Genomic DNA, 23,724 nt, shown 5'->3' with positions numbered 1-23,724 from the left:
GTACATCAGCACTACTCCCCGTCCGCACATGACTTGCAGACAATACATCCCAATACAAGTTGAAAGTACTTGGGCCTTACGAAGCTGAGTGTGCGCCCAGCACCTCTCTAAAGGAAAAGAAAGAGACGGAAAACCACAGGAACAAAAAGGTCACGAACCAAGCAGAGGTAGAACCAGACCCGAGAGAGAGATCGATCAAGGGACCGTGTATCCCGCATCAAACCCCCGTCGGGTCAGGATCAAGTCCCTCCCACCTCCTCCCGGTCAGGTCTAGGTCTCTTCTCTCTCCACCGCACCCTCAACCGCCAAGCTGCAAGTGCCACTTGCACGACTCCATTCGCAATCCATATCCACCACCTCCCTCGCCCTCTCTCTCTCTAGTCTCTACCTTACACACATCCAAACACCCTGCCGCCAGCCAACAGCTCCGGCAGCGACAGCCTCCCTGGCCTGATCTGGGTCTGACTGACGAGCCTTGCCTGCTGCTGCCACCGCATGGGAGTCCAGCTGCTGCGTCTGCTTATGGACTTGGGAAGATCGATGCAGAAGCGAAAATAAGCTGCATCAGCCCGAACTGCAACCACTCAGAGCTACCCTACCTTGCTCACGTTCTCGAGGTACACAACTTCCACCACCTTGGGTGATCCGGAGGCCTTTCCTCTGAGTTGTTCTTCTCTTCCATTGCCTGCCATCCCGCCCACCTCTCGCATCTCACACACGCTACTCTCTCCAACAACCCGTCCGCCGGCCACATCTTCGCACCGTTGCGGGACAGGGCGCCGCTCCTCCAAACCACCTCCGAACCTTTGCGCCCATTCCCGTCATCGCCGCCTATTCCCTCGACCGGGCTGCGCGCTACCTCGATCATCCCCACAACGCCCCTCGAACGCCCAACACAGGCCAAAAACCCGACTGTCAATCCGTCCATGTAATGCCGCCGCTTGGCCTTGCGCTCTGCTGTTCCTGCACGTCCCCGACAGCTTGGACAAACTGCAACTGTCTCGACCCCACACCCACCACCAGGCGGCAACGCGCGCAGCGCCTAAGACGCACGACTGCCGCCCACAGACACACATGAGAACCTCATCTCCATCATCCGCCAAACCCCCTCGTCACCACTCCCCCGCCGCCGACAAGAGACACCTCGATCCAGATCTGGCGATTCTGCCAGCATGGCCGCCTTTGTGAGGGTTTCCGGTCCCCCCAACAGCAGCTTTCTCGTAGGCTATCCTGGCATCTCCGCGACGCTGGTACGTTGTTCCTCCACTCCGTGATGACGTCGGGAGGCTGGTGTCTCCAGTCCGATGCGCCTGCTTACTGACACAACCCCGCCTCGCGATACAGCCCCGAGTCGAAGGCAAAGTCGAAATCCGTCCATCCCAGGGCTATTCCATGCCCGTCGCCATCTCCCTAGTGCGCATATGTTTACAGCGACGAGAGACGATACACCCCGCTGCTGAGAATGTCGCGAAACGACATCTTGGTACCCCGAGAAGGGAGACAACAGACGTGGTCGGCAAGGAGCTTCTGCTCTTTCGGTGCCAGTCAGGGAAGGAGGCCGAGAGCGTCATCGCAATGGACCTGCCATTCGTCCTGTTCATACCATTCGGAAGAGGCGGCGAGGAGACGAACCGACGAATACCTCCAGCCTCCCTACAACTACCCAGCCGAACGGCCGAAACATACTACGAGCTCGTTGTGACAGTACAACAAGGCCACACATTACAGAACAAATACTCTTTCCCCATACCGCTGCAGCGATACGATACGTTGTCGACCTTTGGCATGTACAACAAGCCCGAATCTCGACAAGTCAGCGATGCGAGCGTCGTCACGCTGGGAATATCAGTCCCCAAGTGGAGCTACGGACCGCTCGATCCAATAACAGTGTATATCAAGCTAGTACCGAACCCCGACTGGATGAAGAAAGCGTTAAAGGTTACGATTCAGAAGATCACCGTCGCCATCGAGGAGGAAATTACGTACAATCCGGAGGGAGACGAGCCGTCGAAGAAGATCAACAAAATTGCGAAGAACCAACAGGTTGTGAATACGAGAATGCCAGAGGCTGGATACGCCACGAACCTTGGACTGGTTTTCCCTTCCAAGGACTTACGCGACCCTGACGGCATCATTCGGCGAGGGAAGCCCGCCTTTCCGCTGTACGAGGTCACCTCTTTCACGACAAGTTCAACATTATACAAGATTGAATTTTTCTTAACTGTCAAGGTAGGACATGCCGTTTTTAGCCCCCTTCCTGCTACTGGTATACTCACAATATTCCATAGGCACAACTAAGCTCCACGAGGGATCTGACCGTGAGGCAACCACTCGTCATTTGCCCCATGGACCAGCAAGCGTGCAAAGAGGAGATGGACGCCATCGAACAGGCCGCCAAGGATGCGTCGCATGTCGACCCCAATAACCCGATGTTGCCAGCGCGAGCGATTGTACTTGCGAACGACCGGGAATCGCTCAAAACCCTCGGCCTCTGTTTGGTCGCAGGGCAGAAGAAGCCGTTAATCGAGTGAATGGCGCCTGACGAAAAAGGAATGCGTGAACGGACTGTGTGGCGTGCATCCTGGCGCCGGGCTGCAGGGTATAGAGCCGGCCGTATTGCGGCCCCGGTAACACATCCTGTCATGGCAAGCGATAGCCGGCTTTTTTGGCTGATAAAATCAGCTCTCAGATTTAAGCCGGATGCGTGACCCACGGCCCATGAGAGAAAACGACTTGTGGTGAAGACGTCGTCTGGAGAAGAGCTGTGCCGCGAAGAAGGACCTGAGTGATTGGGAACGAGATGATTGAGGGGCAAACACCGACGACCCTCGGCGAATGGTGTCTTGCTTTAATCTCAGGACTTGCGCGTCGGCGTTTGACAGCGCGGTTTAATCGGCGGAGTGGCATCATCACGGCACGGCGTTGGCGGGGGTGTTCCGGCTGAAGGACACTTGCTTGGGAGACCAACGAAACGGGGCCTTTCGGCATTTTGGCGGAGCGCGTTTGGACACGTTTTATGAGATGACGACCTGGCCAGGGGCGGTTTTGCGAGTTGCAACAGAGAAAGGGCAGATGGCTTGTTTTACGATGTACATATTAAACACAGATGAGAGTTGTAAAAGAGACGCAGCTTGGGGTGAAGATCTCACCCCACTTGAGCCATTCTACTTGCGACAACAAGTGAGCTTAACTTGAGCTTATTTCGAGGGCCATTGAATGAAGCCAATATGCTGCTACGAGGACACATCAAGACTCGTGAACCGTATATGAATCCCATCTTGTGAAAAAAATGACTCCAGACCCGAAGCGTTGCCATGCATGATACTGCGGCACGCGGAGGCGGGAGCTATTTTTACGGAGGGAAAGGGGAAGCATTGGATGTGGAGGAGGCCCGCTCCAACGCAGGTCCGGGCCTACGCCCCTCTTTGCGGAAAAGGGTGGAGGTCGGCTGCTCGTATGGGCGATACTGGGGAGGATGCCGGGTGCTCATTCGGGGTATCCGTATACGAGCTGTCAGTCCTGTGGAACATGTCATGAGGAGGACATGGTGACAGGTGGCATCGCTACTCATCTTTATGCCGTGAGCTTCACACATTTCAAGACAGAAGTTGCCTTCATTTAGCTTCATTCTGAGTCGTGGAGTGTTTAAGGACACTCCGCGATATGTCTTTCAATTAATAGGCAGCTTCGTTACTCTAGAGATGAAGCTTTAATAGAGGCGTCTTCATTGCGCAGTCCACCTCTAGCCGTCCACCTCCATCTCATCAGCGCCCTCCTTCTCCATAATGTCAATGCGCCTGAGAATGCTCTCCTTCCATATCCTGTAGTCCCTCCGCTTCTTCTCACTCAAAAAGTCGTACCGGTCCTGGAACATCGTATCCGCCCTTCGGACCGGTGCCGTCTTGTACGAATCGCTCTTCTCGCCCCCTCGGCTCTCCGCAATCGCATTCCCCGCCTCAATCACATCGCCCAGACTGCGATACCAATCCGCCTCCAACCAGCCCCGGTCCCCGACCTCTTTCAGGGCAGCGTCAAACTCCTTAGGCTTGACCTGCGCCCATCCCTCCCACGCCTCGTCGTCGTCCAGGCCCCTGGCGTCAACCTCCTCCCTTGCCTTCTCCAAAAGGCCCATGATGAGTTTCCTCGTCGGCACGTACGACTCGCGGTCAATGTCCTCGCCGCCCGCCAGCTTCTTCACCTGCTGCGTGACGAAGAAGAAGACCGCCCCGCATAAGGCGGCGAGGTTCTCCCTCACCCAGCCGTCGCGCGTGCGCAACCCGCCGGGGACGACGATGTACTCCATGCCCGCGAGCATCGTCGGCGCCAGGTGCGCCTGCTTCGCCTCTCTGCACATGTACCGAATCGTCGGCTGGATCCAGAAGTGCAGCCCGGACTTGTCAGACGGGAAGGCGGCCTTGCCGGTGGACTTTGACGGCGTGGCGTTCGGGTTCGCGCCGGCGCCGGCGGCCGGGGAGCGGAAGTTGGAGAGGGAGCGGTCTTTGTTGGGGGTCGGGCGGTGCGGCGTGCGGACGGGCGAGTCGACGCCGTGGCGTTGTCTGGTGCGCGGAGTGCCGTTTTTGCCGGGGGTGCGATTGAGGGCGGAGTTGGGGAGGATGTTGTCGAGGTGGGCGTAGAGGCGTTTGTAGATTCTTGGAGGGATCGGGGGGCGGGGCTCGATTGGTGGGAGGTTTAGTGTGATTTTGAGTCTGGGAGACAATGTTAGTTAAGCTTGCATTGAGCGGTGCAGTTGAGGAGAGGAGGCATACCTGTCGCAAGCAATGTTGGCGCAGGCGTATAAGCGGCCAATTTCTTCATCTGCCTTTAGCGTGCTTGCACGATGCCGCGATTGGGCGAGCAGGGAGCCGGCCAGCTCGACCAGGGACGGAGGCAGAGCTGGGCCATGTTGTGGCATCAGCGAGAGCAAAGTCTGCTCTATTGATCTGTTCATGGCGATGGCTTCGAGTCGGGTGTGACCCGGGTTTGTGGGTGGGTGGTTGACGAGGTTGCGCCAGACGCGTCGTGACGCGCCGTGAGATCGGACCCTGAATCCTTCGGTTCTCAGAACAAAGCTTTCGTCCCGGCTTTCTGGACGAGATCGATGGTTGTTTCAGGATCTTTAACGCGTGTAGCCGGCGACGTTGAGTATCGTTTCGAATGTGCTATGCATCAAAGGAAGCTTTGAAGGGCATTAAAAAAAAGTTGACAAGGAAGCCTGATGTTTGCTAGTGTATCCGTAAAGTAGAGAAACGGGAATGTTGCGTCACCGGGAAGCTTAATTGGCACGCGGCCGCCGCAGAATTTAGCACAGCTGCTGCTGGCTCTTCCCGCCTCCCACCCGAAAGGCGCTGCCCAAGAGTCCAGAACCTCCCAAACGTCGTGGGGCCCCCTGTCAATCGCCGATCCTTGCATCTGTCCCGGCCCCCGAAGAGACGGGACGCCTCACCTCACCCACCCACCCCCTGAGTTGGAACGCGCAGCTTGGGGAGCCTTTGGGGAAGGGGAAAAGCCATTGGCAGACGCCACCTGTTCCTCCGATTCTTCCATTTTCCCCATTGCACACCCCCCAAGAAAAAAAGCCAGCATTCCTGTGTCCGTCGTCGCGCGCCTCCAGCAGGACCTTTACCCCGGCCATTGAAGTATTCCTGTGTTAGATCTAAGATCTTTGAGTTTCTGCGGTTTAGCCTTTCCGACCTCGGGATTTTGAACTCCCCCCCACCCGCCGTTCCGTTGTGTATATTTGTTCTCTCTGCGCAAACGCCCGACCTCCTCGAGCTTCCTCGCCCCCGAAACTTTGGAGAGTTCTCGACTCTGTAGATATCACCAACAGCAACAAAACAAAACGAAACGATGCGTACAATCAACCTCGCGATCTTGGCGCTCGCCAGTCGAGCTCTGGCGCATGGCGACCACAGCCAGAAGCCGATGGTAGACGAGCACGCCGACTGGATGACAAAACACATGGCTGGTAGGTTATCTACGGCGCAACCACGTTCCAATTTGAAAACACCTGCTGACAAGATGCCTTGTCCTTGAATAGAGGAACATCACATGGAGGGCTGGGACTCGGCCTCCTTCTTTACCCTGCACGACTACAACAGCGACGGCGTGTGGCAAGGCGACGAAATCCTCCGCACTTACGGCCTCTTCGACGACTCGAACCACCACGTATCCGAAGAGAAGCGCTTCGAGATCTTGCACGAGCTCATGCTGCTGCTCGATCACAACCAGGACGGCCACGTCGACCGTCAGGAGTGGAATGACTTCACCAGCGCGGGCAAGACGTTGCCGGACGTCGGGATGGGACCGGGACACCACGGCGACGACGAGTACGAGTACGAGATCCATCACTGGGAGAAGTGAGTTTTTACCACACACCGCCACAACAAGAAGCCCGCCCCGGTTGCTGGGTTACGGGCGAAGCGAAGAAGAGAGCTGACAGGGGACGTGACGCAGATACCACGACGAAAACACCAAGCTCGAGGACCTGACCCACCCCGAAGACATTGAGCACTTCAAGAAGCACGAGCAGATGGAGGACGAGCAGGAGAGGTTAGAGCAGCTGGACCACATGGCCGTCGTCGAGGCCAACATCCCGCAAAAGTTTAGGCGGTCATAGCGTCGTCTCTGAGACGGCGGGGAGGGAGCGGGCTGACGCACGAGGGGGGCGAGGAGGACGAAGGTGACGAATTGAACGAAGAGCAAAAGAAGTACTTTTGACGATGTCCATGTAACAACACTACCTATCAAGCCGGGAGTCCGGGCTTGTAATGTACACATCAAAGACGCAGTGCCATACATCGGGCGCGTACGTCTTGACTAATTCCACATGCTCAACTGCCGCCGTTCGTCTGTCTTCTGGGTCCGCCGCCGCGAAGCTGTCGTAGAGGCGCTGGATCTCGGCGCGGCGGGTTTCAATGTCGTTTACGCCGACGTTCTCGTGGAGATGGGCCCAGCAGCGGCATTCCTCTTTTGGCAGCATGTCCCAGGCGGCTTGCCAGATGGCTTCGCTGGTAGGGAGCAAGCCGCCGTTGATGTGGAGGATGTTTCTGAGCGTAGAGACCCATCTCTCTGACGAGCGCATCTCCTGAATCCTGCGGGCGGCTTGCTGATTGTCCTGGAGAAAGACGATAATCTGCTCGTCCCCTGCCAGGAGCTGTTGGGCGGGTAGTTGAAGATCTGCCCCTTGTATCACTTTAACAATCCAGCCGTTGGCTATCGCGCCGCGGCGCAGAGCTTCGACGCTCCATGGGTTGAGCTCCCAGCAGAGGACCTTCATGCCGAGCTTCGCGTACGAGAAAGTGAAGTACCCGATGCCTGCGTATAGATCAACACCCCAGAAGTTGTGAGCGGGCTTTGACAATGTGCGCTGGGGCTGTTCGTTGACGTTCCTATGGAAATCGAGCAGGCGGGCTTTCTCTTTGATGTTGCCGCGGCTGAACATTGTATACCGAGGAGCCCATGTCTGGTATATGCCGTTCTGTTTGGTAGACACCCAGAAGGCTGCGTTAAAGTCCTCTGTCGACGGACTTGGTGTCTGGACAGAGAGACCAAAGTCTCCGTGGAGGATCTTCAGTCCGCTTGGAGATCTGAGTACGTTTTCGCCGTCATCTTCAGACGCGCCTTCCGTTTGTGAGTCTTTTTGCGGAGGGATGCCTTCGTTCACAGCAAGGTGGGTTACTTTGCCAACCCCTGTAATGGAAATCTCGTGGAGGACTGCTTCCCAGAGCTCATGAAGTTTCTCATCGCTGATGTCTGGGTGGCTCAATATTGAGGGCCACTGCCCCTTGCTGAAGCTGCCGCTCGGAAGAAGGACCATTGGGTTGTAAGTGGTATACCGCTTTGGAGTTTGCTCATTTAGAAGAGTTTGGAGGTCGTCTTCGCTGCTCCATTGTTGTGCTTGGGATGGCAGGGAATTGAGCCATGTTCTTGCTGCTGCGATGATTGGGTTTTCTGGCTTTGGTTTCTTGCCTCGCGGTTTATACGCTTGTGGTGTTTTGATGGACGCCATTCCTCTATTTTGGCGTTGTGCAATTGCGGAGTTACTCCCAAAGTTATTTGAATCTGACAACAGCAAAGCTGTAGAAATAAGTAGATTAGATATGTAGTTGACAATCTCACCAACTTCCATGGATGTGGGCGAGCGTATTTTCAGACGACTATTGCAGGGGGGTGCAATGACCTGGACCCCTGTTTGGCACCCTGAGGTCCGCTAACCTCGAGTGGGGCGCCATCAAACCGATGTTGACGGGACGCTCATGGCATTCTGCAACTTCACCATCTTTTGCTTTCCTCCCACACCGAAATAGACCGACAGAAGCGACAATGGACACGTTACCCGCTCACCTGAACTTCCTGAACGATGTAGCCCATCTTCTCCGGGCTTCGGCCCCCGAAACGTCGGCCCATCTCATGAGCCACCACAACGAGCTCATGTTCCTCAACGACGTCGAGCAGAACGACGTCCGGCGACAACACGTCTGCGGCGCGTGTGGGCACATCATGATCCCCGGGCAAGGAACCACTCTCAAGATGGAAACCGAGAGGGCTCTGAGGAAGAAGCGGCGCGCGGTCAAGGCGACAGACTCCAAGGTTAGGGATGAGGTTACGCGGTCAGGGATGCGCAAGCTTTTCGCCTGTGGAAACTGCAACACCACCACCAAGATCTCATTGCCTCCCGCGCCACCGGTTGTGAGACGTCGAGTAAAGTCTGAGAAACTCCCTCCCAAGGGTCAGCATGTTGCGGCAGCCGAGGCGGCAAAGCCTGCATCGGCCAACTCGAGCAGCAAGAAGCGCGCAAAGAACCGAAAGGCCGGGCTGCAAGCTCTGCTCAGCCAAGCCAAGACTTCATCCTCCAGCGGCAGGAGTCTGAGTCTTGCCGACTTTGCGCGATGAAGAAACCTTCGGCAGTCGCGTAAAATGCAATCAAACTACAGCATATGACTTTTCAGACCAGGTCCTTCGAGCACCCCTCGGGTTGCGTCGCGGCACGCGCCCATATGACAAACCAGCCTGCAGCCAGCGGTGGCGGGCTATCCTCGGGAATATTCTCGAAGCTCTCTCAAGGCAAAAGGACCCGCACAATGACACACAGCGTGCAGGGTTGCAGCGGCATTGCCCCTCCAAAAATTTCAAGACCCCGCCATCGTCCATCCCACCGAGTCACTTTGCGCCCGACATCAAAAAGTTGCCCTCCCAGCGATAAAAAAGGAAGAAGGCACCCCGCGCAGTGCAAGACACCAACACGAAACACACAGATAGAGGATTTGCGCTTATTTTCTATCACAAAAATCAGTCATCATGGCTGCCCCCGAGTCCAAGACGACGCCGTCGGATTTCTTCCAGGCCATCGGCGACAAGGTCGCTGGCGACGATGACCAGAAGGTCGTCGAGGAGATTGAGTCTCTCTGCATGAACTGCGGAAAGAATGTACGTCCACCCTCGCTCCCCAGACCTTCGAATAGTGTAACAGTAAACTTACTATTTCCCAGGGCAACACCAGACTCCTTCTCACTTCGATCCCCTACTTCCGCGAAATCATCCTCATGTCCTTCTCCTGCGAAGAGTGCGGCTTCGCCAACAGCGAGGTCCAGCCCGCTGGCTCCATCCAGCCCAAGGGCACATACTACGAGCTCCGTCTGACCGCCATGGAGGACTTTGCCCGCCAGGTCGTCAAGTCCGACACCGCCACCGTCAAGTTCATCGAGCTCGACCTCGAGGTCCCCGCCGGCAAGGGCCAGCTTACAAATGTCGAGGGTCTCCTCTCCACCATCATCAACGACCTTGAGTTCGGCCAAGAGGCCCGCAAGGAGCAGATGCCTGAAGTCTACCCCAAGATCGCTGAGATCATCGCAAAGGGCCGCGCCATGCTGGAAGGCTCCTCCTTCCCCTTCCGCGTCACCGTCGACGACCCCGCTGGCAACTCCTTCATCACCCCCGATCTCAAGGACGGTGTCGGCAAGTGGGAGAAGCACGAGTACCTCCGCACCCCCGAGCAGAACGAGGCTCTCGGCATCTCCGCCGCCCAGGCTGAGGCCGCCGCCGCCGCTGCCAACCCTGGCCTTACCGCCGAGGGCGACATCATCCCCAACGAGGTTTACAGCTTCCCCGCCACCTGCCCGGGCTGCATGCACCCCTGCACCACCCACATGAAGATGGTCGACATCCCCCATTTCAAGCAGGTCGTCCTCATGTCCACCGTCTGCGACGACTGCGGCTACCGCTCCAACGACGTCAAGACGGGCGGCGAGATCCCCGAAAAGGGCGAGAAGATTGTCATCTCCATCTCCAACGGCGCCGTCGACCTCGCCCGCGACATTCTCAAGTCCGAGACCTGCGCCCTCGAGTGCCCGGAGCTCAACCTCGCCGTCAACCCCGGCACCCTCGGCGGCCGCTTCACCACCATCGAGGGTCTCCTCACCCAGGTCCGCGACGACCTGCGCAGCCAAATCTTCGAGGCCAACGGCAACTCTGCCTCCAGCGGAGGCGACTCCCTCATTCCCGAGGAGAAGGCCAAGTGGGAGGAGTTCTTCGGCGGCCTCGATGCCGCCATCAACGGCGAGCGCCCCTTCACCATCGTCCTCACCGACCCCCTCGCCAGCAGCTTCGTCCAGCCGCTCGTCGACCCCCCCGCCCCGGACCCGCAGATCAAACGCGAGTACTACGACCGCACGGACGAGGAGGAGGAGGAGCTCGGCCTGAAGGACATGAAGGTCGAGGGCTACGAGGAGGACGCTGCCGCCGATGCCGCCGCTGCTTCCGCGGAGAAGACGGAAGAAGAGAAAAAAGGTGCTGAGTTTGACAAGATCCTCGATGCCAACATGGGCAGGTGACGCAAAAAAACGCTGAATCTTGAATTCTGACTTTATGACTTTTTCTTCATTTAGGAGCCAAGAGGGAGCTTCAGGACGCGTTTGGATTCCAGGGCGGTGACGACGGCGGCGAGCATGGGATTAAAAAGTCACGTACATGATGATACCTACGCATAGACAGGCGGGCAAGGGTTTACTACATAAGAATTGATTTGAGGCTGTTATGATCATTCAACAGATGGCCACTTCGCTACCCATTGTGTTGTGAGATGCGGGAAATTGCCGAGTTGCCGCGAGTCACGTTGGTTATGAGCATGGACGCCGTAGAGTTAGTTCCACGACTCAGTCAACCGCCTCGCAACGAGGTTTATCTTGACATCACCTCACATTCACACTCACAGACAACAGTACAACACAACAATTCCATGCGAATTCCATATTTATTGCAAGTGCAAACTAGCGAACGCTGACCGCTGACCGGGTTCCGCCATTTCCCCTCCTTCCCCGTGTCCTTAATGTGTCCATCCAGACTTGAAAAGTCGTGACACTTTTGGTCTCCCATAGGTTCCCTTGCCCCCTTTCCCTAGAGGTATCCATTCTGAAGTAAAAGCAACGTGATCTGAATCCATTATTGGTGTCGGGGGGCTCGCCTCCGGACAACAAGAAACTGCGCTGATCAGGGCAGAGAGCGAAGGTTGCGACAACTGAAAGAGAAAGAAAGAAAAACAACCACATCCGCTGGTATAATCGCCCCTCTTCACCTCCAGGCGATCGTCGCTAGTATTTCGCGCGAATGACAACGATAGGAAAAGAAAGAATACTTTTGTCGCGCCGAGAATGATACCTGGCGACTGATACACACACGCAAAGACGTCGGTGCTATTAGTGTAAGGAAAAGTTGAGAGGGGTATAGTAGGAAAGAACCGCGGTCGCCCGAGCCTCGCTTCTTGTGTTGCGAGGGAAATCAAAACACACATAGAAAATCCCCAGTGCCATGTTCCGATGGTCCGAGATGAGGTCCGTCAACAGGCCCATCGAGTGCCGCCGAAATGGGAAGGAAAAAAAGGTTGTATAGTACAGTCCCAACTCCTCAGAAGAAGCTGGGCTTCGTGAGCACACGGTACTCGACGTAGTCTTCGCCGTCGATGCTGATGATGGTGCCCTGCGACACGAGCTTGCCGACAAACGGTCCGTTCTGCTTGCGTTCATACTTGATTCCGGCGTAGAACTTGGTCTCCTCGCCTTGAACTCTGCTGCGATGCTCCTCCTGGCTGGCCCAGACCTTGTTGAGACGCTGCATCTCGTCACGTTCGTGGAAAAGACTGCTCATGCGCTGGCCATTGCCGTTGGGCACAGGCATCTTAGGCATAGCCTGGGGCGGGATCTGCGGGGGCGCGAGGGCGGGCTGGGGCACCGCAGCCTGTTGAGCTACGGCAGCGGCCATGGCGGCATCGCGGTCGGCATTGAAGCGCTCGGTGCGCATCTGGGCAGCCTCGATCCGGGCAATCTCGCGGCGAGCGCTGGCATCGATCTTATTCTGTTGTTGAGCGACCGGTGTGCGGGACGATTGTCGAATCTCGAGGTCGGGGAGGGAATGGCGAATGCCTCCTGGTCCAGTCCTACGGCTCTGGCGCAGTTCCTGGGGCACTTCGGGCTTCGTGTCTAGTGACTCGACATCCTCCTCGGGCTGGGGAACGATCTGGGCGGGAATGACCTGCTGCATACCGGGCTTGTATCCTTGAGCGACGCGAGCCTGAGCCTCCAAGACCGCCTGCGTTTCGTTCCTGGCACGATCGTCCGGTGCCTCACCCTGATCGATTTGCCATTGGCGAACACGGCAGTACTCCTTGACCTCGGCACGGGACAGGTTCTTTAGATGGGGCTCCAGCTCGACCTCTTCCCAGTGAATCCACAAAGCGCCTGCGCCAACGGGGAAGTTTCCATCAACGAATCGCTTGTCGCGGGTCTCGCGGGCGACCTTGACACGGAACATGTCGTTCTGGCCGAGGATACCGTAGACCGCGTGACGGTTAATCGGGTCTGCCTCACTGGACCCCTTCCAGAAGCCAACTATGATTCTGGTGGGTCTGGTTCCCATCAGAGGGTCGAACTGAGGCGTCGGAATAATCTCACGCGTCGGTTGGGGCTGGACAGGTCCCCCGCTAATCGTGCCGATACCACTGCCAGTGCGACGGCGTTTCGAATCCGGACGGGATGAGCTGACTGCGTGATCAGGAATATCGGCCCCATAAGCGATAGCAGGTGCAAGTTGGCCCTCCGGAGGTGGGTTCTCCTCAACTCGGCGAACGGCCTCCTTAGCGGCCGCCTTCTCCGCTTCATCCCGTGCCTCCTCGGTCTCGTCGAACGCGTCTGTCCGAAGCTTGACGTACTCCTTGACTTGATGATGATCCAAACCTACAAGGTGGTCGGCGAACACCACCCGTTCAAAGGTAACCCAGCTACCGCCAGGACCGGGGGGAAGGGGGTATTCGAGATTGGAGACGGGGGAGCCGAATCTGGTGTTTTGCTGAATGCGAGTGCGGAGACGATCGCGGACATCGATGAAGCCAATGACCGCATGCTTTCCCTTAGGGTCGGGGACGGGGGAATCTCGCCAGTAACCGAGGATAACGCCCTTCACGCCACCGAGTCCATGTCTCCGGGGCTTCGTTGCTCTGGGAGTGCCTTCCTTCTCGGAGATGAGGCTGCTCTCCATCTTATCTTCGGCCAGATCATTGAAGACAGACGCACGCTTGCGCTTGGGGTAATGCGACACAACAGGCTCATCCTCGACGTCAGCCATGTTTTCGTCCTCAGGTTCTGACACGACGCGAAGTGGCGACGACTTGGGGGCACCGTTACGGTTGCCGACAACAATCTCGTCTTCCAGAGCGCGTTCGTTGCTTCCCGACACCGGACTCATGTTTTCCGGAGGTGGCGTAAGGTCATCATCGTTGGCAGTGTCGTCATCATCCAACATGGGAGGTTTAACGCCATTGGTACTAGGCCTGTCCGTTGTTAGTATGAGCCAAAAGCATGAAGAAAATATATTGGGCGGGCTGAGATATGCTGAAACTCAAATCTTGTGGACGCACTGGCGACACAAAGACTTTCAGAGTCAAGGGATATGGAGACTCAGATGAGTTATGGCCTGATGACGACACCAAATGCCGCTCAACTCTGCAGGCGCCAAGAGTTGTGGGCGAGGCCGTACTGGCATGTGACTCGGCAAGAACAGCAACCAAGAAGTCACATTGTGACTGATGAGCCAGCCAACCCACAACTGAGTTGCGAGCACGATTGTTGGTGACTGACCTGGATGGCCCTGATGGCTCCCCTGGCGGACTCTCGTGGGTCTCATTCTTGACAACTGGGTTTAGGTTGGCTGAACCCTTGTCCCGGGATTGGCGCAGCATCATTGCACCAGGGTATATGGCTTGAGGGAATAGACAAAACAAAGGACAATATATTGATACAGGGAGCCAACAAAGGGAAAACAATGGGCATTGAGTTTTTGACAGACTCAAAGCTTGAGATTGTGTTTGGGTGGCGGGCTGACGACAGCTTGGGTTGAGGTGGTTGATTGATTGGAGGGGTTGTTGAATTAAGGGAGGGGTCGTGCTGGGTAGAGACGAGAGAGGCTGACGTTTGGCAGGATTTTTTTTGGCAGCCTAAGGTAGCGTAGTGGCCTGGACTAAAAGTGGCCAAGGGGGGAAGGAGCGACTCTCGAGGGTGAAGTTGCCGCATAGCCATGCCACTAAGCAAGGAGGGCAAAGAAGAGTGGGAGGCCAGATGAGGTTGCCAATGCAACTTGGTGGTTCCCCAAGTCAAAGGACAAGCAAGGGCAGGTGAGATGAACCAGTGTATGACTTCACCACTGGTCCAAGCGTGGCGGTCGGCCTCCTTCAGCACAAGGGGAGAGGATGGAGGGAGGGAATAAAGCAACTTGAGAGAGGCAACTTGCCATCTGATGAAGCGAGGCAGTGAAAGGAAGAGAATGAAAAAGAGCAACTCACTCAGTTGTAGGAGTCTCGGCAACAGGAGTCTGCTGTTGCGGCTCTGAGGGGGCCACGGAGGGCTGCTTCGTCTCGACCTCGGTCGTCTCCATTGCAGTGCTGCTGGGCGCTGCTGGAGGCAGGCTGCGGTCGGGCGACGGAGGAGTGAGTTCCGCCAGAGTTTCTGAGGGGCGGCGCTCGTGCGGCCGCGATCAATTGCGATAAAGTCGTAGTTGGCTCTTGCAGAGCGATGAAGAGTCCGTCGTCAGCCCGTCTGCTGCGATGGAAGGCGCGGTTGTGGTGGTGAAGGTTGGTCGGTTGAGCCGTTGTTGAGCCGTGGACTGTGTGTAGGAGGCAAGGTGTGGGTGTGAGTGAGTGAATGCGTGCGTGCGTGTGTGTGGTGTGTGGTGTGGTCTGGTGTGGTTTAGGGATTGGTATGATGTGGTGTGGGTTTGTGTAAAAAGGGCAAAAAGGCTACCTTTAGGGGGGAATGGCCGGTAGTCGTAGTCCGTTGGTGAATGACCGTTCGATTGGTCTTGCCTGGTCGGGGGGACGCGGTTCGTGTTTGAGGCCAAGATTGACTGTGACCGGGGGAAGTGGAGACTTTGGGCTGGCGTTATTGTGCAATGGAGGATGTAAGAGGGCAAGGTAAGGCGAAGGGCGCGCTTCTGAGAGTGAGGTGTGTGGTGGAGGAGGAGGAAGAGGGAGAGTGAAAGAGAAAGAGATGATGGGTTCAGGTTGGCCGTTGACCGTACTACGTCCCGGTTCCTGATTGAGAAAGCACCTCAGAGAGCAGCCAATGCCAAGCAAAAGGCGAGTCCAGTCAGTTCAGCCAGTTCAGGGCGAGAGGCGATGCGATGCGATGCGCTGGGCAGCGAGTCCCAGTTTTTTTTGTTGCAGTAAGGTAAAGTCTCCAGTCGCTGACACTCTAGTGACTGCTGCCACCCAGTCAAGGAATGGCGTCGAGACGAGACAGAGACTTGTCCGTCGACCTGCAGCAGGTGAGATGGACTTGGTCCAGTATTCGCATGTAACAATGTCGCAAGGTACCGACGCCGTATGTCGCAAAGCACGGACGCTGCTGACAATGGCGCGGCCTTAAGAGATAAACAAGCCCTCCGGCGCGCGGTAAACGAAATGAGGCCGTCTTCAGCGGAGCTAACTGCCGCTGCTGTTCCGCGGAACTGCCCAGTTGGCGATGGAGTCGAAAATGTCACGGAAGAGTTGCCGGAGTCAGAGAGTCCGACCTGAGCTGAGCTGAGCATGCGCAGGTTTGGTTTGGTTTGCGTATGTGTGGTTGGTGTAAGAGGGAAAGTGTGAGTGCAGGAGGCCGGGTGGTGGACGGCGCACATGTAGACTGGCTTTCACGTCTGTCTTGTGCTGTTTGTGTGCAAACCCCAGCCAAGGGATACAGTAGTCTGGGCGGTAAGGTAGAGGAAAAAGTGTAAGGAAGATAGATCCCGATTTGGGTTCAGTCCATCCAGTGTTGGGTAAGGGCAAGGCAAGCAGAGCAGCCCACGGGTTGACAGACGAATGTGTGTTACCTTACTTGGAGGGAAGGAAACAAAATTGGGGGCCCGTGTTCACAACAGAGATGTGAAAGGGACGGGATGGGATGGGGGAAAGTCTAGTGAATGTGAGCAATAAACCTAACTGCCTCTGCATTTGCTCGGGAATGTGAAGGAATGGGGAAAGCCCGAGAGTTCGCACTGCACGGCATCAATCAACCGTCATGCAATTCGAGGAATTTTCTCATCACCACCAAGTCTAGTCTGTGTGGGCGCCCACCTCTGGCAGATAGAGAGGATAAGGTGAGGCAAGCAAGGCAAGGTACAGACAACCGTCCAAGGGTGAGAGACAGGTTTTAGTTCCCCCCAAGGGAGACGAGGCCAACCAGAGTTGCCATTCAACGCGATGCATTTCGGCCCTGGTTCCAGTTTAGTGACTCTGGCAGGCTAAAAGTACAAGAGTACTTCCCATAGTACGGATGATACCAAGGCCCGGGGGTACTTCTGTTCTCACTCACCCACCAGCATGTACCGCCCAAGCTCCCTCCCCCAACTTCTATCATGTGCATGGGTGCCACGACGGATGAGGTAGTCATTCCCACTCGTTGCCATTTCTTCTCATTTTCACTACGGCGTAAAGGCCCTGCTTATGGTCATGGTCCCAGACCCAGCCAGCTGGATCGGATTGACAAGCCAGGTGCAGGCCACGTCTCCTTGCTCTGATGCTCTGATGAGCTGCATGCCCAGATCTGCTGCGTAGGTCATATGACTCCCCAAGACTCATTTTCTCTGACATCGCCATCGACATGGACACCTCAGGCATGCGTCTCCTGTCAACCTTCTGTGTCCTTCTCCTTCTCTCTGTCAAGTTGATCAACTGCGCATGCACCCTGTACCACCTCGTGTAAAACCCAATCAATCCCAGTCCGAGTTGCGACCTAGCGTCCTCTACCGCCTCTCGTTTGGTTTGGTTTGGTATCGTTCTTAGGCGGGGGTGCTCGCTGGCCAGGGGGTACAGTCGGAAAGATAAACGCCCTGGTGTAATCGGCTGTTTGGCAATTGGATGGCGAGATAAAGTGCCAGTGCCATATCCTGCCTGCTAAAGGCCCAAGGTACCTTGGGTGTTTACGTTGTGTAAGGCAAGGCCAGGCCCTTCATTAATAAAACTACGAATAGGAGGTACAGCTGTCCCAGGTACATCCAATGCTTTGATTACATTGCATCTATTCTTACAGAGGACGCTTCACTTCGCACTTTGGGTTCAGTTGGCTTGTCCGCATCCAGTCTATCTATGAGCAATGTCCCAACTCAAATTCATTGCCGTTGTTGCTCTTGTGAAGAAAAAAGGTTGGGCACTGCCGGCCTCAACCCGAAGCCTACTGCGTACTACGGATACAGTCTCCATGCCCCTCTCCGATTCCTACCCTGCTTCCGAGAGTATCGTATCTAGCGCTATCACCCTCATATGCTCGCCCATCTCAGTGCTTGTTGTATCGGTATCTCTGACATGTACATGCGTACCTGACTAAAAAAGTACATTATTTGATATTATTACTGCAACAGCCTGGGCTAGCACAACCTAAGACAACCCGGGCGCCAGCCAACAAACGCATTTCTTGTCATGTCGGCCCACCCCTGCCTGTTTTTTGCCCTCTGTTTCTCACTTCTCTCTCACCTGCTCTTTCTTGGCTGGACGTGAGGATCCGAACGGGGCAATCGCAATCAGTTCCTTATAACACGCAACAAGGCCCCTCTTGAGTCGACGGCAACTTTGCCCGGTTGAACGATGCAATCGACGCAACTGCAACCGCAACCGCCGCGCCCTCAACAGCCGTACCACACACACTCTCTCTCCAAAACAAAAAATCTCACAACAACTGGGTGGGTTGGTTCTGACTGCTTCTATTCTTCACCATCATCGGTCGTTTCGCATCCGTTTTCGGGTTACGCCAATCTCGGCTTGAGCGGCCTACCAGAGAAAGGAAAACAACGCATCAGCTCCCATTTCCGTCCATTTGCCCCCCATGGTCCCCTCCCTCCTCCTCACCCCCCTTCCTTATCACCGATCGTGTCTGATGCCATGTAAGAAAAAAATTCGGCCATCGCCAAATCCAGGATCAGTGGGATGGGACTTTGGGAATTGCGATGACGAGTCCAACCTGGATCTCCGACCCAGGCCCCATGTCCCACGTTGTAACTAATAATATTATTACTTTACCGGTGGATCTCCGGTTCAGACGCTGCATCAGCGCATCTGCAATCGCATCATCGCCGGGGGTCCCGTTTTGTTCTTTTACCCTCGGTCGAAAGAGAGAGGAAAAAAAGACACACAGAAGAAACTGCACCCACCCCAGCTTCAAACTCACCGTAGCATTGCTAATAAGCATGTCATGCCAACCCTCTTTTTCTCGCCGAGCGTGGTGAGTCGCTCGGCGCAACTCCCGTTCGTTGCTTGCTTCTCCCGCCGCCGCGCCCAACCTCCAACGCATCCAAAACAAACGGGAAAGGGGGGCGGGATCTCGCGCATGCTCTGTAGGCGGTTATTTCTTCATAAAAAAGCATTGTTGGCAAACGGGCGGATCTGCAATCCCTCAACTCGAAACGCAGCCAGCGACCATATCAAGAAACTCCCGAAACTAGGAAGCATGATGCAGTATGATCACTGATTGAATACCCAACGGTCCATCGGCATTGTCTGCATTATTCCCCCTTCATCTTCGGTCACGCAGCGTTGTTTCCACGGCCCGGTTACTGTCTTGGGTTCAAGTCAGCAACTGAGGCCGAGAATACATGCCGGAGGCAGGCTCCAAAAACTCCACCCCCTTCCCTCCGCCAAGACCACTTGTTCCATCCTGTTTCTGTCCCTGTAAATTAGGCCTGTGCCAGGTGATTGACTATGTCCCGCCGGCCTCTGCCGCCCCGCGCTTTCCGTGCAACGCCGCAGAGGCCGGGAAGGCCCAAGTTTGACTCCAAAGTCTATGGGGGTTGCAGAGCGGCCTTTCAGGCCGCCATAGAAGCAACTCTATCCAGAGCGGTCTAATTTAGCGCAATAGAGGGCTTTACTGCGGCGAAACTCGAATTTGAAGGGTTCCTCATTCGTTCCTGGCACTGCCAGGCCGGTATTACAGCGAGCGCGCAGTAGCCGCCCTGCGCAGGCGGAGTGCCCCCGCCGGCCCACATCCGCACCCGCCCGACGTCGCGCACTACTGACACCACCGGCAGGGGCTCCCTTGATGGGCACCTCTATCGTCGCCGGGAAGCAAGGCAGCATGCCAGAGTGGTTAATGGGTAAGACTTGAATTAGTAATCAGTTCCTATCTTATGACTTCGGTCGCGCAGGTTCGAACCCTGCTGCTGTCGCACACATTTTTTCTTGCTGAGAAGAACAATTGTTTTGTATCCTGGCGCAACACGACTCGCTCCAACGTTTGTTCGTTCCAACACTTGATTGGGAATGCGACAGCTGCCTGAATGCTTGTACGATCAACAGGTTCACAATATTTTTATCAACTTAGAAAAAAAGAGAAAAACGTCCGTCTCATTTGGTTTTGCAGCTTGCCTGTAAGTAATAATAGACCCGAAGCATAACTCTGCTAGTGGCGTGTCCCAACCAACCAACCATCCACGTTGGAAACGAGATAACAGTTCTTCGGTGATAATGATGCGACGCCACATCATACAGCCAGTTGAGCCATCTCGAACTCCCATGAAGCGGTGTGTGTTGGGAGCCTGTATTCGTTCATATGCGGACGCCGCTGATATGCCGTCGCACTGAGGCGGCGCAGCGACAAGGGATAGGCGACCGTACCCGACCCCGGCCAGGCTCTTCGATTCATCCATCTCACTGACTTAATTGCAGCCGCACAGCACAGTACCTTTTCGGGTTGACTTGTATTGGTCCAGAGTTGCAGGCGCCAGAAACCTCCAGCGCAAGTACTGAGTACCCGGGCGGCAGAGAGCTCGTTCCCAACTTCCAACAGCAAGGGAAACTCAAAAATCAATCAAAACAAGCCCAGTCCCGTCCTGTCCATTGAGGAATTGCTGCACCAGAGAACCAACACACTCGCGCACCCTTGTCGCCGCCGATGGGAATTGTCACCTGAGGAGGGACTTTGGTGGTCTCGTTTCCACGGCTTCCGGTCCCCTTTTCCATGGCATGGAAGCTGAGTAGATGCAACTCGATAGCAGCTCATCAGCAACTCCGACATTGCCTGCGTCACCCTCATTGAACGTGTCATCCCATATCGACCGTTGCAGAGCGGACCACGGAGCATTCACTGTACGGTCCAAGGGCATAGAGCAGAAAGAGATGCCCGCATCCCCTCACCTGAAATCCAATCTCTCTCTCGCCAGTCATCAATCAACTTTTTTTGACTAACCTGAACCCGGAAACTCGCGCCCAGAAACTCGCACCCTGGATTGGCTGCCAACCTAAACCAAAAAGGATACGATTGCGTGCCCTCTCGCACCCCTGCAGCCCAATTATTCTCTCCCAAATATTTTTTCCCTCATCCTGCTTGCTCCTGCCAACTCCTCCCTTCGATCGCGCCTCATTTTTTTCTAGTGACTTTTTTTTTTTTCCATGTGACTGCGAACAGAAGTCCACCCTGCCCACCCCATCATGCAACCCTGTTTGCTCTGAGAGGCTCTCGGCATAGGCTGTAATTGATTTGCTGTGCAGTGAACAAGCCCAGCCGTGCAATTCATTTATCCGCGCAATGTCCTCGTTTGTATGAGTGGCTTCAAAGTAAGATTGTATGTCGTCGAAACTTACGTATGCTTCCTTCCTGATTTGCGTCTCATCGCATCTGACACCCACCACCACCCACCCAACCCAAGCACCCCCTGCAACTCGATGCGTTTTGACAGGCAGCGCGCATTCACTCCCACGGCACTTGAGACCCCTTCAGGAAAGTGGCGAGCAGGGCCGGCGGGATAGTTGGTTTAGCTTAGCTACAGAACACACAAGACATGATTCTCTTCCAGAATTTCTGCTTGATTTAGATTGCGCAGACGGTTTGGCCAAGACTTGCTGCGCGCCGCGGCAGAACGCAGGTGAAACTTGTGCTTTATGCCAAAATCACGCGATTTACGTGAGGAACTTTTTCTGCTCGTCCAACACAACCCGATGCAACCAACCAGGCAACCCAAACACAACCTTGACGGCGTTGAAGATCTTCGCTGCAGAATGCGTGTGTTGTGCCACTGTATTATGTAGGTAATATGCAGCCTGTGTAACGCAGGTCGACAACAATAGCCTTGATTTAGCGTAACGAGATATTTGACGAATGATTCTGCGTTGCGGCCGGCTCAGATCGTTTCCTGCCTGGGCAGTTGTCCCACGTGTTCAAACAAGGCGCCCTGAAAAAAATACAGACGGTTGAGAAGAGGCCAGCTTGCAGAGTTGAATCACGATGGTGTGCTTGAATTCGCCAATGACTCATTCTGGCTTGAGACAATATAGCAGCAGTTGATGATTTGTGGTTCGGAGGGTTATCGAGTTGTTCGGACCCATATGACTGATGAACTCTGTTGATCAGGACTATGTCAAAACTTTGAGGATGTTGCCACGATGCTCAAGACAAGTGTCTTTCACTGGTCTTGGATGAAGGAGATTAAGGTTCTTTTGTCATAACGTATCATCATCTATCGTAGCAGATGCCCTTCTCCTTAAACTCAAAGCCGCGAGGCTGTCTAGACATAGCGCACAATTCTGCCATGCCATGATGTTGGGTATCTATTCCAGGCCGTCTGATGATCCATGCAGCCACTCCGTCTTTTCTTCTGTCTGTCTCCGGCCCGGACCCGGGCTCTTTTACCGACCCCGGCCCCGTCCACCACCCCGTCCACGTCCCCGACCGCCGCGGCCGCCTCTTCCGCCCTTTCCACCTCGGAACGCACCCTTGTCGAAGCGCTCATACAGCTGCTCCTCCCCAAACGCCGCCTGTCCGAATCGCATGAAGTTGACCAGTCCGCGGTCGACCACGGCGATCAAGACGTTGCGGTGGCCGTGCCTCAGGCGCTGGTACATCCTTCCCGGGCCGGCCATCGCGACGGGGTCGGGCGGTTCATAAGGCGAGGCGCCCAGCAGCGCGGAAACCTCTTCGAAAGAGGGCACGGCTGTATCCCGTGCGTCCGCGACGGCGATGCGGATATCGGGCGGCGGCAGGTCCGTCACGCGGATGTTGGGGTGTTTTGACGGCTTCCAGACGTGCCAGCACACCTTAAAAGGGTCCTCCGGCTCTTTCGTTTCTGACGGAGCCGTGGGCTTGTATCGTGACAAGAGCTCAAGCTGCTTGTAGATGTGGGTGTACTGGCGGTAGACGCCTGGTCGAACGAGGGGCCCGTACGGTGCGGGCTTGGCCGGGGCGCGGTCCAGCAGTGAGACGAGCCACTGCCAGAGGGACTGTTTCGGTTGCTCCGGTTGAGTTTGCTGGGACATAGGGTCTCGTGGCGCACGTTGAACATGATATCCTAGCCGCTTCAGGTGTGAGTAGACCTGGTATTTCGGCAATGAGATCTTGCCCCTCTCGCCATCCATGCCGATGAAGAGTGAGTATGCGGCCTGAAGACTCAGAGGCAAGCCAACGTCGAACTCATCCTCGGATTCCGCCCCCTTCTCAGCATTCTCCTTTTGCTCTTCAACCAGCTTCACCTCTGGCGGTGGCAGAATGTCCTTCAGCTCGCGGAACGGCCACCAGAGCTCCAAGCTACCCCTCTCAACCAGAAACAGCGCCTCTTCGGGCAGGAGCCACAACTTTCCCACCGCCGGCCTCGGCGCCTTGAGTCCTCTGATGACACGTCCCGTGCTCTTCGCCTGAGGTCCCTTCAGCTCCTCGACAACGACGACTCTCTCCTCAGCGTATAGCGGCCTCGTCTCGGCCAGAAACTCCTTCAGGTACTCTGGCTTCGCAAGCCCAGAGGTATCGCCCCGCTCCACAATGCCTTCAAGCGCCTCCGGCCAGTAGTCCGGGAAGTACCAGCCCTTGCTCCACGCATCGCGGTGCACGCGGGTGTAGCTCAGAACCTCCTCGATAACCTGCCGACTCGCCTCGAGCTGGTTCTCTTGTGCCTTCGTACCGTGTGACTCGAAATCTTTCTGGCCCTTGCGGATGGCCTGGGTCGCGACGCCCTTCTTGTTGAACATTGACGCGAAAAGGCGCATGTCGAAGATGCCCTCGTCTTCCGCTTCGTCGCCAGCGCCGGTCTCGTTGTTCGGCTGGGCGATGGGCGCCGCCGTCGGGTTGTCGTCGTCGTCGAGCGGCATTTTCGCGGTGGTGATGTCGGAGTGCGATTTTTGGTTCCGTCGAATTTGACGTCGCCTAGCTCAGGGCATGGACTCTGCGATTGACCTTCCCTCCGTCTCCGTAACGGGTCGTGGGGTGTGAATGTTCTTTGCACTGGGGTGTGAGT

General features: G+C 55.8%; 8 protein-coding genes and 1 non-coding gene across 9 annotated transcripts; 5 read left to right on the top strand and 4 right to left on the bottom strand.

The window, feature by feature from the left end:
- Window positions 1-1,172: 1,172 nt before the first annotated feature.
- On the top strand, window positions 1,173-2,531 carry COL26b_010668 (uncharacterized protein; the record flags this gene model as incomplete). Its single annotated transcript, XM_053183360.1, has 3 exons — window positions 1,173-1,250; window positions 1,345-2,229; window positions 2,289-2,531. 3 exons carry the CDS (start codon window positions 1,173-1,175, stop codon window positions 2,529-2,531), a joined length of 1,206 nt encoding a protein of 401 aa, XP_053032714.1.
- Window positions 2,532-3,742: 1,211 nt separating this feature from the next.
- On the bottom strand, window positions 3,743-4,948 carry COL26b_010667 (uncharacterized protein; the record flags this gene model as incomplete). The annotated part of the gene is made up of 2 exons (XM_053183359.1): window positions 3,743-4,706; window positions 4,767-4,948. 2 exons carry the CDS (start codon window positions 4,946-4,948, stop codon window positions 3,743-3,745), a joined length of 1,146 nt encoding a protein of 381 aa, XP_053032713.1.
- Window positions 4,949-5,847: 899 nt separating this feature from the next.
- Window positions 5,848-6,616, top strand: COL26b_010666 (uncharacterized protein; the record flags this gene model as incomplete). Its single annotated transcript, XM_053183358.1, has 3 exons — window positions 5,848-5,965; window positions 6,038-6,356; window positions 6,454-6,616. 3 exons carry the CDS (start codon window positions 5,848-5,850, stop codon window positions 6,614-6,616), a joined length of 600 nt encoding a protein of 199 aa, XP_053032712.1.
- Window positions 6,617-6,736: 120 nt separating this feature from the next.
- COL26b_010665 (uncharacterized protein) lies at window positions 6,737-7,816 on the bottom strand (the record flags this gene model as incomplete). The annotated part of the gene is made up of 1 exon (XM_053183357.1): window positions 6,737-7,816. One exon carries the CDS (start codon window positions 7,814-7,816, stop codon window positions 6,737-6,739), a length of 1,080 nt encoding a protein of 359 aa, XP_053032711.1.
- A 506-nt stretch (window positions 7,817-8,322) lies between these two features.
- On the top strand, window positions 8,323-8,892 carry COL26b_010664 (uncharacterized protein; the record flags this gene model as incomplete). The annotated part of the gene is made up of 1 exon (XM_053183356.1): window positions 8,323-8,892. One exon carries the CDS (start codon window positions 8,323-8,325, stop codon window positions 8,890-8,892), a length of 570 nt encoding a protein of 189 aa, XP_053032710.1.
- Window positions 8,893-9,297: 405 nt separating this feature from the next.
- COL26b_010663 (uncharacterized protein) lies at window positions 9,298-10,829 on the top strand (the record flags this gene model as incomplete). The annotated part of the gene is made up of 2 exons (XM_053183355.1): window positions 9,298-9,426; window positions 9,489-10,829. The coding sequence occupies 2 exons, from the start codon at window positions 9,298-9,300 to the stop codon at window positions 10,827-10,829; spliced, it is 1,470 nt and encodes a 489-aa protein (XP_053032709.1).
- A 1,069-nt stretch (window positions 10,830-11,898) lies between these two features.
- On the bottom strand, window positions 11,899-13,788 carry COL26b_010662 (uncharacterized protein; the record flags this gene model as incomplete). The annotated part of the gene is made up of 1 exon (XM_053183354.1): window positions 11,899-13,788. The coding sequence occupies one exon, from the start codon at window positions 13,786-13,788 to the stop codon at window positions 11,899-11,901; it is 1,890 nt and encodes a 629-aa protein (XP_053032708.1).
- Window positions 13,789-19,574: 5,786 nt separating this feature from the next.
- COL26b_010661 lies at window positions 19,575-19,671 on the top strand. Its single transcript has one exon. It is a non-coding gene; the product is annotated as a tRNA-Ser (tRNA).
- Window positions 19,672-22,126: 2,455 nt separating this feature from the next.
- On the bottom strand, window positions 22,127-23,578 carry COL26b_010660 (uncharacterized protein; the record flags this gene model as incomplete). Its single annotated transcript, XM_053183353.1, has 1 exon — window positions 22,127-23,578. One exon carries the CDS (start codon window positions 23,576-23,578, stop codon window positions 22,127-22,129), a length of 1,452 nt encoding a protein of 483 aa, XP_053032707.1.
- Between the last annotated feature and the right edge of the window lie 146 nt (window positions 23,579-23,724).

This window comes from Colletotrichum chrysophilum, assembly GCF_026319265.1.
Source record: "Colletotrichum chrysophilum strain AFK26 chromosome Unknown scaffold_117, whole genome shotgun sequence".
In the NCBI taxonomy this organism is placed as follows: domain Eukaryota; kingdom Fungi; phylum Ascomycota; class Sordariomycetes; order Glomerellales; family Glomerellaceae; genus Colletotrichum; species Colletotrichum chrysophilum.
The sequence above is the reverse complement of the archived record's forward strand: the minus strand, read 5'-3'. Positions and strand labels throughout refer to the sequence as shown.